The 16195-nt window shown below is 39.8% G+C and overlaps 1 protein-coding gene across 5 annotated transcripts in view; it reads left to right on the top strand.

Moving 5' to 3' along the window:
• piezo1 (piezo type mechanosensitive ion channel component 1 (Er blood group)) overlaps positions 1-16195 on the top strand; it is a 105275-nt gene that overhangs the window by 20602 nt on the left and 68478 nt on the right. For 3 of the 5 annotated variants that reach the window (XM_008281502.1, XM_008281501.1, XM_008281499.1), the window contains exons 5-8: positions 4100-4340; positions 6089-6302; positions 10769-10937; positions 11689-11796. In XM_008281502.1, coding sequence (XP_008279724.1) covers positions 4100-4340; positions 6089-6302; positions 10769-10937; positions 11689-11796 — 732 coding nt within the window. The remainder of the gene's footprint in view (positions 1-4099; positions 4341-6088; positions 6303-10768; positions 10938-11688; positions 11797-16195) is intronic. The other 2 variants (XM_008281503.1, XM_008281500.1) reach the window with 1 other exon arrangement.

The raw sequence follows: 16195 nt of genomic DNA, 5'->3' as shown, positions 1-16195 counted from the left end.
TTCATCAGAAGTCAACAAAAAGCAGCCTGGCATGATTCCTACTACCTTCCAAGTGCTTGTATATAAGGTTAAGTAAGGGAGCAGTTGTGTCCTGGACACCCCTCTTAGCTCTGTATGCAAACTGAAGAGGGTCAAGCAGGCACTAAGTTTTAGAGAGTAACTCTTCTTTGACAAGTTTTTCTAGTTGCTTCATAACCATAGAGGTTAAGGCCACTGGCCGAAAGTCATTCATAGTGGAGGGGCAGCTTGTTTTAGCAACCACTATGGACTTCTTCCATAAGACTGGCTCTCTGCTGGACAAGAGACATGCTAAAAATATAATTAAAAATGGAGCGAAGCTGGTCAGCACATGTTTTCAGTAAACGGCCACCGATGTAATCAGGGCAAGGACTTTTCTTTGGTTTGAAGCACCTTATTAAATCACCCTCATCGAAAAAGGGGTTCTGTGGAGAGGCTGACATAAGAAATTTTTTAGTCTCAGCATGAGTAGCCCTAAAATCATGGGAGTCAAACCTGACGTAAAAGCTGTTAACACTGAGCTCGCTCTAAATCAGGATTATAACCATTGAGCGGAACTTTCCTCTTTATACATTTAGCAGTCCCAGTGATAAGCTTCATGCTGTCCCAGACTGAACCAAGATTATTAATTTTGAGCTGAAACTCAATTTTGTCTTTGTATTGTCTTTTGCAGGTCTTGATCTCGTGTTTTACTTCCTTCTGTAGATTATACAGATTTAGTCTATTTCCTTGCCTGAAAGCCTTTTTCTTTCTATACAGTAGGTCTTTAAGTTTCTTAGAAACCCATGGCTTAGTGTTTGGATAAACATAAAATAGTAATCTAAATGTTTGTCTAGGCAGTGAACGAACCAGAACCGAATAACATAGGACTAGGAGGGAGAAGTTCCATGAGGAGGAGTTCTCGGAGGCGACACAATGTAGAAAAGTCTCCAATTCCTGGTTCACTCACCCCGTCTGGCCATTGGACCGTGGGTGGAAACCTGATGACAGGCTGACCGAGGCCCTAATTGATGTGGGGAAAGAATTCCAGACTGAAGATGTGAATTGTGGACCACGATCGGAGACGATATCTAAGGAGATGCTGTGGATTCTGAAAACTTGTGAAATCATAATATCTGAGATTTCCTGGGCAGAGGGTAACTTAGGGAGAGTGATGAAATGGTTGCTATGGTCAACTATGTTCAAGATAACTGTATTCCTGTTAGAGGGGGGCATCCCGGTGAAAAAATCCAGAGCTATATGAGACCATGGTCATCTGGGAATTGGTAGAGGTTGGAGAAGATTGGACGTGAGCTAATTAGACTTTTTCTGCACAGACGAAGCAGGTGATGGTGAACTCTTGGGTGTCCCTCTCCTTAGTGGTCCACCAAAACCGTTGTTGGAGCACTTTCAAAGTGCAAGAAACTCCAGGATGGCAGGTCACATGGGATGAGTGAGCCCACTGGAGGACCTGGGACTGAACAGCATCAGGAATAAACAAGGAGTTCGAGGGACCATTTCATGGTTGCCAGTGTCATAATTTCTTTTTGCTGGTGGTAGTAGCCTGGAAAAGAATACACAAGAGTGAAGTTTACTGTCTGTAGGACAGTCTTGGGAAAGCACGACCCCCACTCCAGTGTCCGAGGCATCCACTTCCACAGTGAATTGGAGTGTGGGGTACCACAAGAAGGATTTGGGGGTGGAGGTTAGGCCATTCATAGGGGCAGCAACTTTACTGTAGACGTGGATGAATTGATTGTTAAAGTTAGCAAACCCAAGGAATTTCTTCAGGTACTTGCAGCTCTCTGGTTGTGGCTCGTCCTGGAGAGTGGGGAGTTTTTACGGTTCTCATCTGGACTTCTCCTTGGGAGATGGTGTACCCAAGAAATGACACAGTGGAGGTGTGAAACTCATTTAGAGGGGCTTTATGATATAAAAACTTCCATGATGCTGTGTCTCCCACCACCTCCACCTAAACAATGCTCTCCATGTGGCCTGCTTTGCAATCACAAAAACCATCAAATGCTGTAATAAATTTAGAATTAGTCTTCCTCAGGAATGGAAGACAACAATTTCTTCTGCTGCAGAATTCATAGTGTTAGGGTTACTACAGTTACCAGCCTCAGAAATCAACAATTAACAGCACTTGAGATTAAATTCCACATCAGTACTTCGCAGAGTTCAAGGAGGTGACACATCTTAACAACTGTTTGAAGGAGACTACATGAATCAGACCTTCAATTTCAAATGCAAAGAAACCAGAAGTGGGGGAGACCACTTAGAAGAAGTGTTTCAGCCAAGAAGCAAAATAAATGATCATTAGACCAGTAGAAATCTGGACTTCAGTCTGATGAATCCACATTTGAGACTTTTGGTTCCATTTAAGAAGCAGATAAAGGTGAACAGATGGTTTCTGCATCTGTTTTTCCCACTGTGCAGCATGGAGGAGGAGGTGTAATGTTCTTGGGAGCTTCACTGGTGACACTGTTGGCCATTTATTCAAAAATCAGGGCAGCATATAACTAGTATGGAACACCATCCAAACTGTTGGAAAAGGAGGTGACAACATCATGAAGCTGGTTGAGACCATACCATGTAAAGCTGTTACCATGCAGAAGGTGATTTCTGACAAGAATCTAGTATTCAAAACATTTTTTTTTTTTTTTTTTTTTTTTTTTTTTTTTTTTTGGCAAGATTAAAGACACAGTCTTAATATATTAACATTTGAAACCCTTTTATTGTAAAGTGTTACTAAGAAATTAGGTATTTAACTAACCAGTACAGCAACATTATTTCCCCAATGCAAATCTTTTTCTTGCAGCAGCAGAAAAATGTCTGGATCTCTAGCAACTAAATGCTTGACTATGTTGTCCAGCTGTTGTTCTTGTAGTATTTTACAGGTCATTGTGTTTAAAAGGGATCATACTTTCACACACTGCAGTGAGGACCAATTTTGTTGAAAGATGAGTTGGTATGGTATTTCTGTCTTAGTAAACAGAAACATTACATCTTTGCCACCTGTTACAGCTTATCATTTTATGTCATAAGTGTTTTGCTTGTGCTACTTCATGAGTCTTCACGAGGCTATTAGATTACTCTGTGTGTATGTGTATCTGCAGTTGTTGGTAATTAGGAGGAGGGGTTTCTATTTTTATCCTAAGCCTGACCTTTGTTGTACTTACATGTGGGAACCTGGGCACTGCATCCAAAGTCGTCTTTCAAAAGTGAGAACAGGTAGCAAAGAAACATGGTACAATCTGTCAGTGTTCAGTGTACCATGACACTACTAGGCTGCTGTCCTCTCCCATTGACTGCATTTCAGACAGGACACTACTTCAGGTTTAACCATTTATTTCAGATTGCCTCACATTTGTGTTTGGTGGTGACTCAGGTCCGAGAGGCACAAATACTCGCATTTGCTGGAATCCAGAGATATCCACCTTGTCTCTGGTAATTACAGCATATATTAATACCCCCCCCCAAGAAAAACAGCCTAACAAATATAAATATTAATGCTAAAATTAATATTAATGCTAAAACCCTGCAGTACTTTCAGTCATGGAGATTAACCTGACTAATTTTGAACTGAAAATATATCTCTATGAATATATATGAAAACCTACCAAATCCAAGGATTCCTTTTGACTTATACAACCACTCAGTTTTATAGTGAACTCAAATGTTTCACCCACACCAGGATACAAGTATGTGTGAAACCTGTCACCTCATACCACCTGGTTCTGTCACTGGCAGTGCTTAGTAACGGGTAGCAGACACAGAGCTGGTAATTAATTCATCTACAGGCAAACCAAGTAAACCTTTATTGTAAACAGATCACACAAAGTATAACGAATTCATACTTAATTTCAGTTAATGCTATTGAATTCCATACCCACTGTGTTTTTCATTCATAGGATCATACAGTCTTAAGTTTCTCTTAGTTCCTCCGGTCATGAGTTATTAGTAGCCTTGAGATGTTTCATGAGTACGTTTAAATACATTCTTGTATGGTCACTGCACCTGCACTGTCTGTACCTGAAGAAAACCTACACTACTGAAATTTAGTAACTGTAATTGTCTTCTCATTTCTTTCCCACCTTAGCTTGACGATGATCTGACAGACAAAATAACAGACAATGAGGAGGAGGAGGAGGAGGAGGAGGAGGAGGAGGAGGAGGCGGCATCAGGTGATGAAGATGAACGGTCATTACCGGATGACCCCGAGGAGGAGGTTTCTACAGCAACCAGAGCCAAGCAGCTGGCTGAGCATCTGAAGGCCACAGCCTGGAAACTTCTACGGGACCTGGGGAGGATCTTAGCCATGTGCCTACTGGGTTTGGCTGGTAAGAACTGTATAACAACAATTACCTTCTCAGGTTTCCACACCATTTTACAGCAAGCTAAAAAACGTGTGAACCTAAGTGCTATATTTTATATATTTACCCAGATTTTGTTTGTCAGTTTATTTACATTCTGACATACAGTGCTCAGCATATGTATTAGACCACCACCCAATGTCAGGTTAATGCCACCGCTGCCGTAATTAACAGCATTGGTAATTACTAAAGTCATTTCTGTTTTTGTAATGGTTAGTACACAGTATGTATAAGCTCTTTAACCCAAATGATATTTGTAATGCTGAAATATAATTATTGTTGTTATCCACGAATTTTCAAATTTACTGTTTTACAAAAAAACGGTAAAGCACATTATTATTTGTTGATTAAGATGTCAAATTATAGTTACTTACTTGCATTCCTGAACAGAAAACTTAATTTCAGTGGCTAAATGTTCTGCTTGATGAATTTCTGACTTCTCAGAGAAGCCCAGTGAGCCGGATCAGATTTGGGTATAAAACGGTAAATTCAGTTTGAAATTCCTCATTCCTGTTCAAAATGGTAAAACGTGAAGAGATGAGTACGAATTAAAGCACTTCATGATGCTGGATGGTCTATCTATAGCTCTATCTATCTCTCTCTCTCTCTCTCTCTCTCTCTCTCTCTCTCTCTCTCTATATATATATATATATATATATACAGTTTTTGGGGAAAAAACCCAAAAATTTCATAGGGGGCTAATCATTTTGTCTTTATCTGTATATACACCATATAAAAAGACATAAAACCTTTTTCCGCACTGTCTGACATTAAACCTAAACTTTTCCTGTTTTAGGTCAGTTAGGACTACCAAATTTTGTTTCTATTTGCTAAATGCCAGAATAATGTGAGAGAGATTTTTTTTTGAAGAATTTCTTATTACTTTCTTCAAAGTTAGACGTTTATGTTTTTCCTCATGATACCATCTGTTTTGTGAAGTGCACCAGTCCCTCCTGCAGCAAAACACCTCCACAACATGATGCTGCCACCCCCGTACTTCACAGTTGGGATGGTGTTCTCATGCTTACAAGCGTCCCCCTTTTTCCTCCAAATGTAACGATGGTCATTTTATGACCAAACAGTTCAGTTTTAGTTTCATCAGCCCACAGGACATGTCTTAAATAATTGTATCCATCAATTTAGAAAACTCACTTGTTCTTGAATTAATCAGAAATATTGGTTGTATACTTTATAGCAAGCTGTTCTTAGTGAAAATCAACACTTCATACAAGCTACAGCATGTACGAGGATGTACAGTCGTGAACAAAAGTTTACATTCACTTGTAAAATGAAAGACCATGTATATTATGGCAGTCATTTGAAACTCAACACTGCCACAGTATACACAAGTGTATGTACAGTATGTACTACTTCTCATTTTCCCCATGCTCATAGTTTTTGATCTAAGCTAGGTTAACAAGGTCCTAAACACATAATGTGGCTCTATCAGATGCACAAAGATGTTGAATTTGATATCTTTTTGCGTTTCAGCATGGAAAAGCATAAATATTTTTTTCCCAAAATGTTGTACTATTCCTTTAAATGTGCAACACAATCAAATGGCTTTTAATACTGCAGTGAGAATGAAGTGTTCTCTCTTTCCGTCCATTACAATCAACCACTCTTAGACGAGTTTGACAGTAGGCATTTAGGTACAACTTTCTTTATGAATTTCTGTGTATATTTAATATTTGTCTCTGATGTTTTTTCTCCAGGTATCACACAGCCTTCTGCCTTCTCAGCTATCTACTTCCTGCTTTTCATTGGCATGTGCACTTGGTGGGCATGCCATCTTCCCATCAGCCACCTGGGTTTCAATGCACTGTGTGTGATGGTGGGCTTCTTCACTGCCGGTCACATGATTTGTCTGTACTTGTACCAAAGTCTGTTGGCCCAGGCCTTGTTCCCCCCACACAGTTTGTGGGCCAGGTAAGACTGTCGCGCACCGTGCATGGTCAAACGATTTCATCAGTTGTTCAGCTGCCTGGACACTAAATTACCATGTCACTCATTAGTTATTAAACTAAAAAAACAAACAAAAAAAACTTTACATTTTCACCTGTTCTAAGAATTTATTTTCACCTCAAAACACATGACTAATGGCCCATTAATCACCCAAGACACATGCCTTTAGGTGTGCTTGGTTGGGAGATTGTCAGGTAATGGTGGACTGAAGGAGTTAATGAAACAGGGCTTGTATGCACCCATTAATTGATGCTTTAGACCACCCACTTTGTTCAGAAATGGCTGTTTCAGCTCAACATAGAGTTCTTCTCTATGGAACCACCTGTCTTCTCTGTTCAGAATGTCAGTACCACCATCCTCATCCTTCTCATGTAGGTGACCTGCTGCTCTCCTGCGTTGTGCCAGACACTTGTGAAGTGAAGCAGTTGTTTAGTCTCCCCTATGTATAGGTCTCCTCACTGCTTACTGTATTGAACTGCATATACCAGACTGTTGAGCTTGTGTGTAGGTCTTATATCCCTAGGGTGAGACAGTTTTTGTCTCATAGTGTTGCTGTGCACAGGGGATGTTGTGTTTGGAGAGCACTATAGCTACAGTACATACAAGATGTTTATAACTGAATCATTTTTCCAACTTAATGAAGGCAGACTTTGGATAACTACAGATGCTTTCTTAATATTGGCATAATAAGTTTACTGTATTCATTTAGTATCACAAATGTCTTGAAGCTTATAAACCATTATTTGGTTTATATAAAAACAATGGAAAAGTCTTCATTGTGTTGTTGGGACCACAATGATTCAATTGAAAAAAAAAAAGACAGCTGAGGAGATGAGGAAGAAAATAACCATGTACGGTCATGGTAAAGCCTACAAGAGCATCTCCAAACAGCCTGATGTTCTTGTGACAGTTGCCAATACATTTGGGAAGTTTAAGGTCCAAGGGACCTTAACCAACTTTCCTGGGCCTTGCAGGGGCGTTGCCTTTAGGATGAGCAAGATAACAAATAAAAATGCAATACAACAGTACAAACAGCCCCTTTCCCTAATTTCTCATGGTTTTAATGCCAGAGCTTGTCGTGGGGAACTAAGCTTGTCTATCTGAACTTCAGTTCCAGTGAACAGCACTTCAGTTTAGTCCTGGTTGAGCTGTAAAAAATGTTTGGCATTCATGATTTAATATCTAAAATACAACTATAGAAGGCATCTACTGGCCTGGAGTCATCAGGAGACAGTGATGTCAGCATACCTATGGAAACTGATGCCGTGTCTCCTGATGACGTTTCCAAGTGGTAACATGTATAGATTAAAAAGTGTTGGACCTCCAATTGAACACTGAGAAACACCATAATTCATTTTATAGCTTCTGGATGAGGAATATTCTGTGTTTACTAAAAACTCTCTATCAGTGAGATAGAATTTAAACCAGTTAAAAACAGAACAAGAGAGACCAATCAGACTGTTAAGTCTAAAAGAACGGAATGATCTACAGTGTCAATGGCAAAATTAACGTCCAGCAGCACCAAAAGAGGTAGTTTGTTTACATCCATATTGGACTTCAGCTCATTTAAAATCTGGACTAGTGCCGTCTCTGTACTGTGATTGGTCTGAAAACCTGTTTGATAGTGAACTGTGGTTAAGAAAGTAATTTAACTAAGGAAAAACAAGTTTATTTAGAATTTTACAAATGTGAGATTGGACACTGGCCTGTAGTTAATGAGTCTGGATGGATCTAAATGATTTCTCTTCAGAAGGGGTTTAACTATCGAGGTCTTAAAAGCAGAAGAAGTCCACCCATCTGGAGAGAATAATGTATGATATTAAGAAGATCGTCAATAAAAAAGCTGTAAAATAATTTTTTTTTTAAATGATGTGGGTTTGGGATTTAAAGGGCAGGTTGCTGATTTTAATTGTAATATAGCTTTGTGGAGCATCTGAGCTTCAACCAGGGCAAATTACTCCAGTGTTTCCTGATATGCAAACTGTGTTTCCATCCATCCATCCATCCATCCATCCGTCCATCCATTATCTATACACCACTTAATCCCCACTAGGGTCGCGAGGGGGCTGGAGCCTATCTTAGGGGGAAGGCAGGGGACACCCTGGACAGGTCGCCAGTCTATCGCAGGGCTACACTTAGAGACAGACAACCAAGCACACTCACATTCACACCTACGGACAATTTAGAATCACCAATTAGCCTCAACATGTCTTTGGACTGTGTGAGAGGAAGCCGGGAAACCCGGAGAGAACCCACGCTGCACGCTATTCACGGAAAATGTGATAATTAACAGTTAGGTTGTTTTTTCTCCATCTTCTTAAGCTGTTCTACAGTTCCTTTTTAATGTTTTAGTTTCTGCTTCACTTCTCCATGGAGTTATGGGAGTTGTAATAATTCTTTTCAGTTCTGGAGTGTTCTGTAAAATACTGATCAAATTTGCGCCCACTTCAGTAGTAATATAGTGTTTCCTGACAGTTCTCTCTGGGATATTTTGCTTAATAAAACCATTAACAGTAAAAAAAAAAAAAAGACACATGAATGATGGGACAGACCTATATCCATCACTGTGGTAAATACCTTAGGGAGGTACCAGGTCTAAAATGTGGCCTCTGTCATGCGTAGGCTGGGTTACATGTTGATAAAAATTCCTATAGTTGAGCAAATTTTAAAATCCTAAAGCTCAACAGTCTGATTAACTACCAATATGCAGATTAAAATTACCTAAAATGATAGTTTGGTTGTAGCTGTTGTGGATGATGGAGATCAGCTCTGCAAAATCAGAAATAAAAACAGGGCACTTTTTATGGGTCTGTACACTGTCATATATAAAATAGGGGGACTACTAAAAGTGAAACAGTAAAACAAAAGATGCTTAGTCATTAAAAGTAATTTCTTTAAATCCCAGTGATGCTGAGAGGATGGTTGCTGTACCTCCATGATTGTCCACGGTCCATCCACGTCCAACCATGTTTCAGTTCAAAACGTACAGTCAATGTGATGATCTAAAATCAGATTGTTAATGAGAAATGATTTGTTTCAAAGGGATCTTGTGTTTAAAAACACCATGTTCAGAGTCACTGGTGGGTTCGTAATGTGAAGATCAGCAGATGGTGTTTTGTTTTATTAAATATGGTCATGCCATACCAGCACTAACCATCCTGGACTGTTTGGCATCTCTGTGGAAAGAAAAAAGTGTAAAGAGCTTGTAAGCACAGAGACAAAGAGAAAAAATAACAAGAATTTAACAGCATGCGTAATAGCATAAGACTGTGAAGAATGTAATTTCTGGACTGGTCTATGTGGAATGACTGGTTCGCAGCTAGTATCTAAAGGAGCAGCGCAACATTCCACTGCCACTTATGATCTCTCCCTCTCAGTTTCTCACTCATCTATCATTATGTCACCGGGCTCTTGATAGGTTCTTGTTGCAGTATCACTTCACCAGCTGCTTTCAATAAGCCAACTCATTTACCTTAGGACGATACTGGTGTCATCACACTGAGTGCATCTGTTTCTATTTCTGTACTTAGGATAGTTCATCTTCGTGTGACTCACAGGAATGGGAACAATCATCATGTAATAGGGTAATAAGTAATAGGTCCATTTCCATCCATTATCTATACACCGCTTAATCCTCACTAGGGTCGCGGGGGGGCTGGAGCCTATCCCAGCCGACTTAGGGCGAAGGCAGGGGACTCCCTGGACAGGTCGCCAGTCCATCGCAGGGCCATAAGTAATAGGTCTAGACACTTAATTGATCATTGTGCTGTCTGTAAAACCAAATCACTGTGGTTTCAACTGCATAGAGCTGGCTCCTGGGAGTTTTTCAAATCCCCTCAAGCACCATAATTTAACAATATAACTCGCTATCATGCCAAAGTGTGTGCTAGAGGATGCAGTATTAGTGTCATGTTTTGTAGGGTTAGACTTAGGGTTTGCTCGACAACTGTGAATTAGCAACACTGCTGAGATTAGCATAATAATGGCTATGCATTCCTTGTCACTTGTCACATAATAATTTCCAGGCATCAATTAGCCCCAACTCTTTTGACAACTAGTCTGTAGCCTGGATGGATGACATGCTGCACTAATTAGATTTTGATTTTTCATCAGTGTCTAGATATTGAACTTGGTTAAAGGTGCTGATAATTATATTCTTATTTTCAATTACATCACATTCCTAATTGCATTATGGACTTCATGGTGTGGAAGTTTGGTGCAACAATAGATATACATTAGTAGCATTTAATGCCACTATCTTCCAAAGTGGCAGTCAATGTGTCTGTCTTTGTGTCTGAAGCTAAAATGAGCTGAATTGATATTTTTGTTCACTGTATTAACACATATAACAATACTAATAAACCACTGTTCCACTGACCATTTTTGAACTGCCTCTGGTTTCATTTTTCCTTGTTTCTGTTTTGGTCAAGACTCTTCGGTCTGAAGGACATCATCATATCAGGAAACTGCTCCTTACCCTACGAGCTCAACCTTAATGCCAATCATGATTGGCCAGTTTACGTCAACCCAGGAATACTGTTCTTCCTCTACATTACCATAGTGACTGTTCTCAAAACAGGATGTCATGGACCGAACCAGGTATGGACCACTTCTTTTATCTTATTTTTTATTTTGTAGTGCTCACACACTGTGCTGCTATTTTGGCCACACTCTCTCATGATAATTGATCAATATATGAACCAGTGCAGTCGACGAAACTTCTGCAGTGCAACCTGGGACAGTGGCAGCAGGCCGGTGCAACAACTGCGCACACATCAAAATGGAGCTCTGTGTGTTCAGCAAGAAATGACCAGCTGGAGTTAATCATGTTTAATAGCTAGATCCAATTTAAGTTAATTTTCAATAATTTCATTAAAGAAGTCCACCAATTCCAATGTTAAGACGAAAATTTGGCTTTGTTTAGTTACTTAAAAAGGCTCTCTGTAACATAACTCATATTTTGTAGCAGCTCTAACACTGAAGTAAAAAAGGATAAATGTACAAAAGATACTTTGTTGCATTGTGAAACAAACAGAAAACAGTTTGTGTTCATTAGCTTTTATTATTTTGGCTCACAGCGATAGAGATTAGTGCAGGAACTACCCCTGATCAAGTGTTGTAAAATAATAAATTACTGTACAAATGTAATGTACAGCAAATCACAACTGGTCAGTCGCGGAGTGAGGCAGTTTAAGCAGGAACAAAGGCCAGGTGTATTTAATAGTTGTGGTAGTAACATTAAAAAATATGACTGCAAAGAAATAAAACTTTTCTTAATGATTGTAGCATTTCTTTTAAAAAGCGATTAGTTTTGACATGTTTTTTTTAAACAAGTGTTATGTTTTCCCAGCAGGCTGAGGAGGAGAAGCAGCAGGAGAAAGGGGAAGAATTACAAAAAGAGGTGGTGGAGTTAAGGTCCTGGAATCAACAGAAGGACAGCTATGAAGAAGACACACAGGTAGACACTCATAACTTTGTTTCAGCTGTTCATTAGGGTGCAGTCTATACAGACTTTTATGGCCCAGTGCTCAACACTTCCCCCCATATTCTTGGTGCCATTCAGTCTTCATATTTCAAGGCAGCAATGCCTGTCTAAATAGTATTTTTCTGCAGCAGCTGATTTGCTCCCTAACTGAATGATCTTTGCATAGAACATTGCGAACTATTCCTGTGTGTACACTTGGCAGCATAGGATACAACACAAAATGTGGCTCAAAAAGGGGCCAGTATGCTGCTGGGTCTGAGTGTCCATGACAGGGACAATTCAAGTGACAGCAACATTTGCTTGCATACTGCAGCCAAAAGTAGGAAGGGAAATAGCATGGGGAAGGTAGGACACATATGAACTGTCATTAACTGTCTGTCACTTTTCAAAATATAGAAAGACTTCTACACACTAATTTGGCTGGCAACAGAAAGTACATGTATACACACAGAAATAAACCCAATCTTACTGTATTTTAAATACATTTTGATGGGTACCAGGGGAACAATCAAGCTAAACTAATTTATTTCATTGTGGATTTTTGGATAATGTTTTAAAGTAGCCTTTCTTCTTTAGACAATTGAATGAGGTTGACACCTCGATGCCCCACAATAACCAGTCACCACTGGGTATAAAACAGGAATGCAAACAAACATTTTTTTCCAGAATGAGAAGTCAGTCCCACCACACGCAATCTCACAAAAGGCCCTTTGATTTTGATAAGGTTTTTGTCAGATGTAACTCAAAGACAATGAACTGAAGAGGGTGGGTCAATTTACGACCAGAAAATAACACACTGCAAACTGAAATAGGACAAAAAAGGAAAAGTACAAGTGGTGTTTGTTAACACTGTGTGTGAGTCAGGGACAAAGATTAGATTTATGATAGTAAAATGTGTAAAATGTTGAGGAAATTGAGCGACTATGCAAGAAAGAGAGTAGTGAGGGAGGCCACCAAGAACCCTATGACTCCTCTACAGCGTTACACACTTCAGCAGCTGAGATGGGAGAGACTGTGCAAACAGTAACTGTAACTGTTGTTAAAGCAAAAGCTTTATGTTAAGAGTGGAACGAAAAAGCCAGTTTTGGAAAAAAAGTCATGAAATCTTGACTAGAGCTCACTGCACATCGTTGCATGGTGGTGGCAGTATCATGATTTGGGGATGCCTCTCCGCAGGAGACTTGGAAATCTTGTAAAGGTAGAGGGTTAAATAAATGTAGCAAAGTATAGTGGACAAACTAATGCTGTCTGCTGTGTAGCATATGTTGGAACTATGCTTTGTAGTTATGTTGCACTCCTTGATTTAGGGGCACCACCTCAGTTTACTGAGGAATTATTTTAAATAAAATCTCGAAGAGACTTGATTTGAAATCACGTTCATCAGTCTGTTATCTGAAAGCTGTAAGCGCTGATTAAATTGACCTCAGTTCCCACACAAAGAAAGACACAAAACCATGAATTGGTCTAAATAAGAAAGGTTTATTAACTATTCTACTATTATGATACACATGAACTATAAACAATGAAATCAGAGTATGTGTAGTGGACGTGTTATCAGATTACCCAGTCAAATAATGAGGATTATGGCGAGAACAGGATGGTTAATAAATGATCCAACGGTAGTGATTAATAATTAGATTTATGATTGATATGCTTGTGAGCTGTTAAATAGTTACAACATCAACCTGATCAGGAGCAGATAGTAAGTTGGCTTTCCCTAATTGTGCACCGCTGGTGAAACAGAGTCTCCGTTTGCTAGAACAGTTGTTTGATGAATCTGCACTTTCTCCACAACGGATCCAGGCTGTCTCCTCCCAAAGCATGGTGAAGTTGCCTGGCGATGAGTTCTGCCGTGGAGCTCCCAGAAGTGCACTGTTGGAGGCTGGTGTTGACAGAGTTTTTCTTTCACAGCGGCACTGCACTGTGAGCCCAAAAGAAAAGTTATAAGCACCGAATACGAGGAGGAAACAAAGGAGACGCGCTGCTGTGCTTGTCTATGCCATCCACTCGCAACCGGTGTCAGCTGTGGTGCCAGGTTATTTATTGAAAACACGCCCACATCATAAAACAAGCTCGGTAGTCAATTAGCAAACAATCGATCTCAACAAATAAGAAAACAAATAATGTAACATGAGGTTTGCCCATCATAAACATACAAATAAACAAACATTAAATAATAATTGAGAGCACAGACTCAACGGCTGGTCAGCGGACTCCCAACGTTGGCACACAGTGCTGGATCTGCAGGCTACCATACAGGAGCTTAAGTTCTGTCACAGCGGCGGGAATTTTTGTTATGACAAAATTTGCATATGATTATTGCATAAAAATAGCATAAAAACACCTGGAAGTTGAGAGTGCTCAGAGGAATGGAAGGTTCAGAGGTTACAGGGAAAGTTTGAGATCAGTGGTTAACAGACTGTTGCATTTTGAGGACAAACAACTGGTTTGCTTTCAGTTGTTGACAACTAGTCAACAAGTGAGGAAGAGAAAAGCTGAGCTTTACCCTGCAATGAAGAAGGCGAGGGCAGACTATGCAGTCATCAGCTGTGACTGCTGAACTGTGAGACTAAGGAGCAGAGAGAGGCCCAAGTCAGCGATGTGAGACTGGCTGCAGCACTGACCCTAACCCTGACATGAACTGGGAAAAAGCATGCGACTGAACCTACTGAAAAGAGGCATAAGAATTCTTTATATTATTGTTAGGGGTTGAAGAAATGAAGTTTATAAAATATCTTGCTTAACTGATTGTGTAAATATCAAAGGACTTATTGTCCCAGAAACACATTTAGACCAGTCTTGGGGATCTTGAAAACATTAACAAATAGTAGAAGAGGAGGAGAACAGAATGTCAAATGCACCCTGATATTTTGGGGAAAACTGTAGTGATGAACATAGGCACTTTAAAAGGTTCTCTGCCACACCCAGAAAAAGGGTTGTTACTCCCACTTTCAGGCATTTCTGTTCCGAAGGGAAGTGCAAGAGTCACTGAAACACACTTACTAAACAACAATTAAACAATGGACAGAAAACGCAGCTGTGTCACAAAAATAACAGCTTCCAAGCAAAGATGTCTCATTTTGTTGAAACCTGATGTCTTGATTCCTCTGTGTTTAAAGGGACATTGTGTTTTACACGGTGTAGCTGCCCAGTGTGACATGTGTTCAGATAAGATCAGAAAGAGAAGCCTTTATTAACTGCACTGTGGGGAAACAGCAGCAGTGGGGATAGTGTAAGTGTGTAGCAAATCAGTGGAAAACAAAAATATACAAAAAATACATAATACATAAATACAGATTCTTCACTGTGTGGATGTTCATATGTTGCAGATTTCTCTGGATGTTAAAATAACAATATTGCACTTATCTATATATTGAAAAACAATGGCATTGCACAGATGTTTTCCATGAGTAGAAATACTTACATAAGAAATACGGATAACACACAGATTTTATGTATATTGCACAGATTCTTCCATAAGTAGAACAATACTAATTCTTGTATATGTAGAGGAAGTGTAGAGAGAGCACTCTTCAATTTGATTCTCAGTGTCCAGCTAGTTAGAGAGAGGGGTGGGACTGAGCTCTTACCCTGAAAATATTGTTTGTATATACAGTCATGGAAAAAAATGTTAGTTGTTACTTGTTTTCTTCAATTTCTTGTTCATTTTAATGCCTGGTACTAAAAAAAAGGTATATTACCTGAAGAATACAATGAACACAACAAAAATAGAGCTGATTACATAATACTTTATGTCCTATTTGACATGCTTAAGCTTAATTGTGTTCCCAGGGTATATAAGAGGCCATTTCATGTCATAAGCAACACTGCACATGCAAAGGCCTAGAGTGGTTTCCTGCTTACATTCAAGCTGTATAGCACAACTCAGAAGCTGTCAGCTCTCACATAATGCCTAAAACAACAGAATTATGTGAAGCCACAAAGGCAGCCATCTTGGCACTGCTGCAAATTGGCACGAGTGAGAGACAGGTAGCGAAAAAACTGAAGCTCTCTAAGACAGCCGTTCATCACACCAAGAAAAAACAAGTCCAACATGGTACTACCAAATGGCTAGCTGGTCGCGGCAGAAAATGTCTTTCTACCCCACGAGATGACCGTGTACTCATCCGTTCCTGTGTCTGGAATCGTCATCAGACCTCCAAGGACCTTAAAAATGAGTGGGCACTGTCGTGAAATGTGACTTGTTCAGCAAAGACAATTCGAAACCGACTTCTTGAAGCTGGTCTGAAGTCACACAGGGCACGGAAGAAGCCCTTCATCAACCAAAGGCAGAGGAAAGCCTGGTTACTCTTTGCTGGGGATCACAAGGATTGGACTGTTGATGACTGGGCTAAGGTTCTCTTCAGTGATA

This window comes from Stegastes partitus, unplaced genomic scaffold (assembly GCF_000690725.1).
Source record: "Stegastes partitus isolate 25-593 unplaced genomic scaffold, Stegastes_partitus-1.0.2 Scaffold235, whole genome shotgun sequence".
NCBI lineage: Eukaryota > Metazoa > Chordata > Actinopteri > Pomacentridae > Stegastes > Stegastes partitus.
Note: the sequence above shows the minus strand (reverse complement) of the source record. Positions and strands in the feature narration are given on the sequence as shown.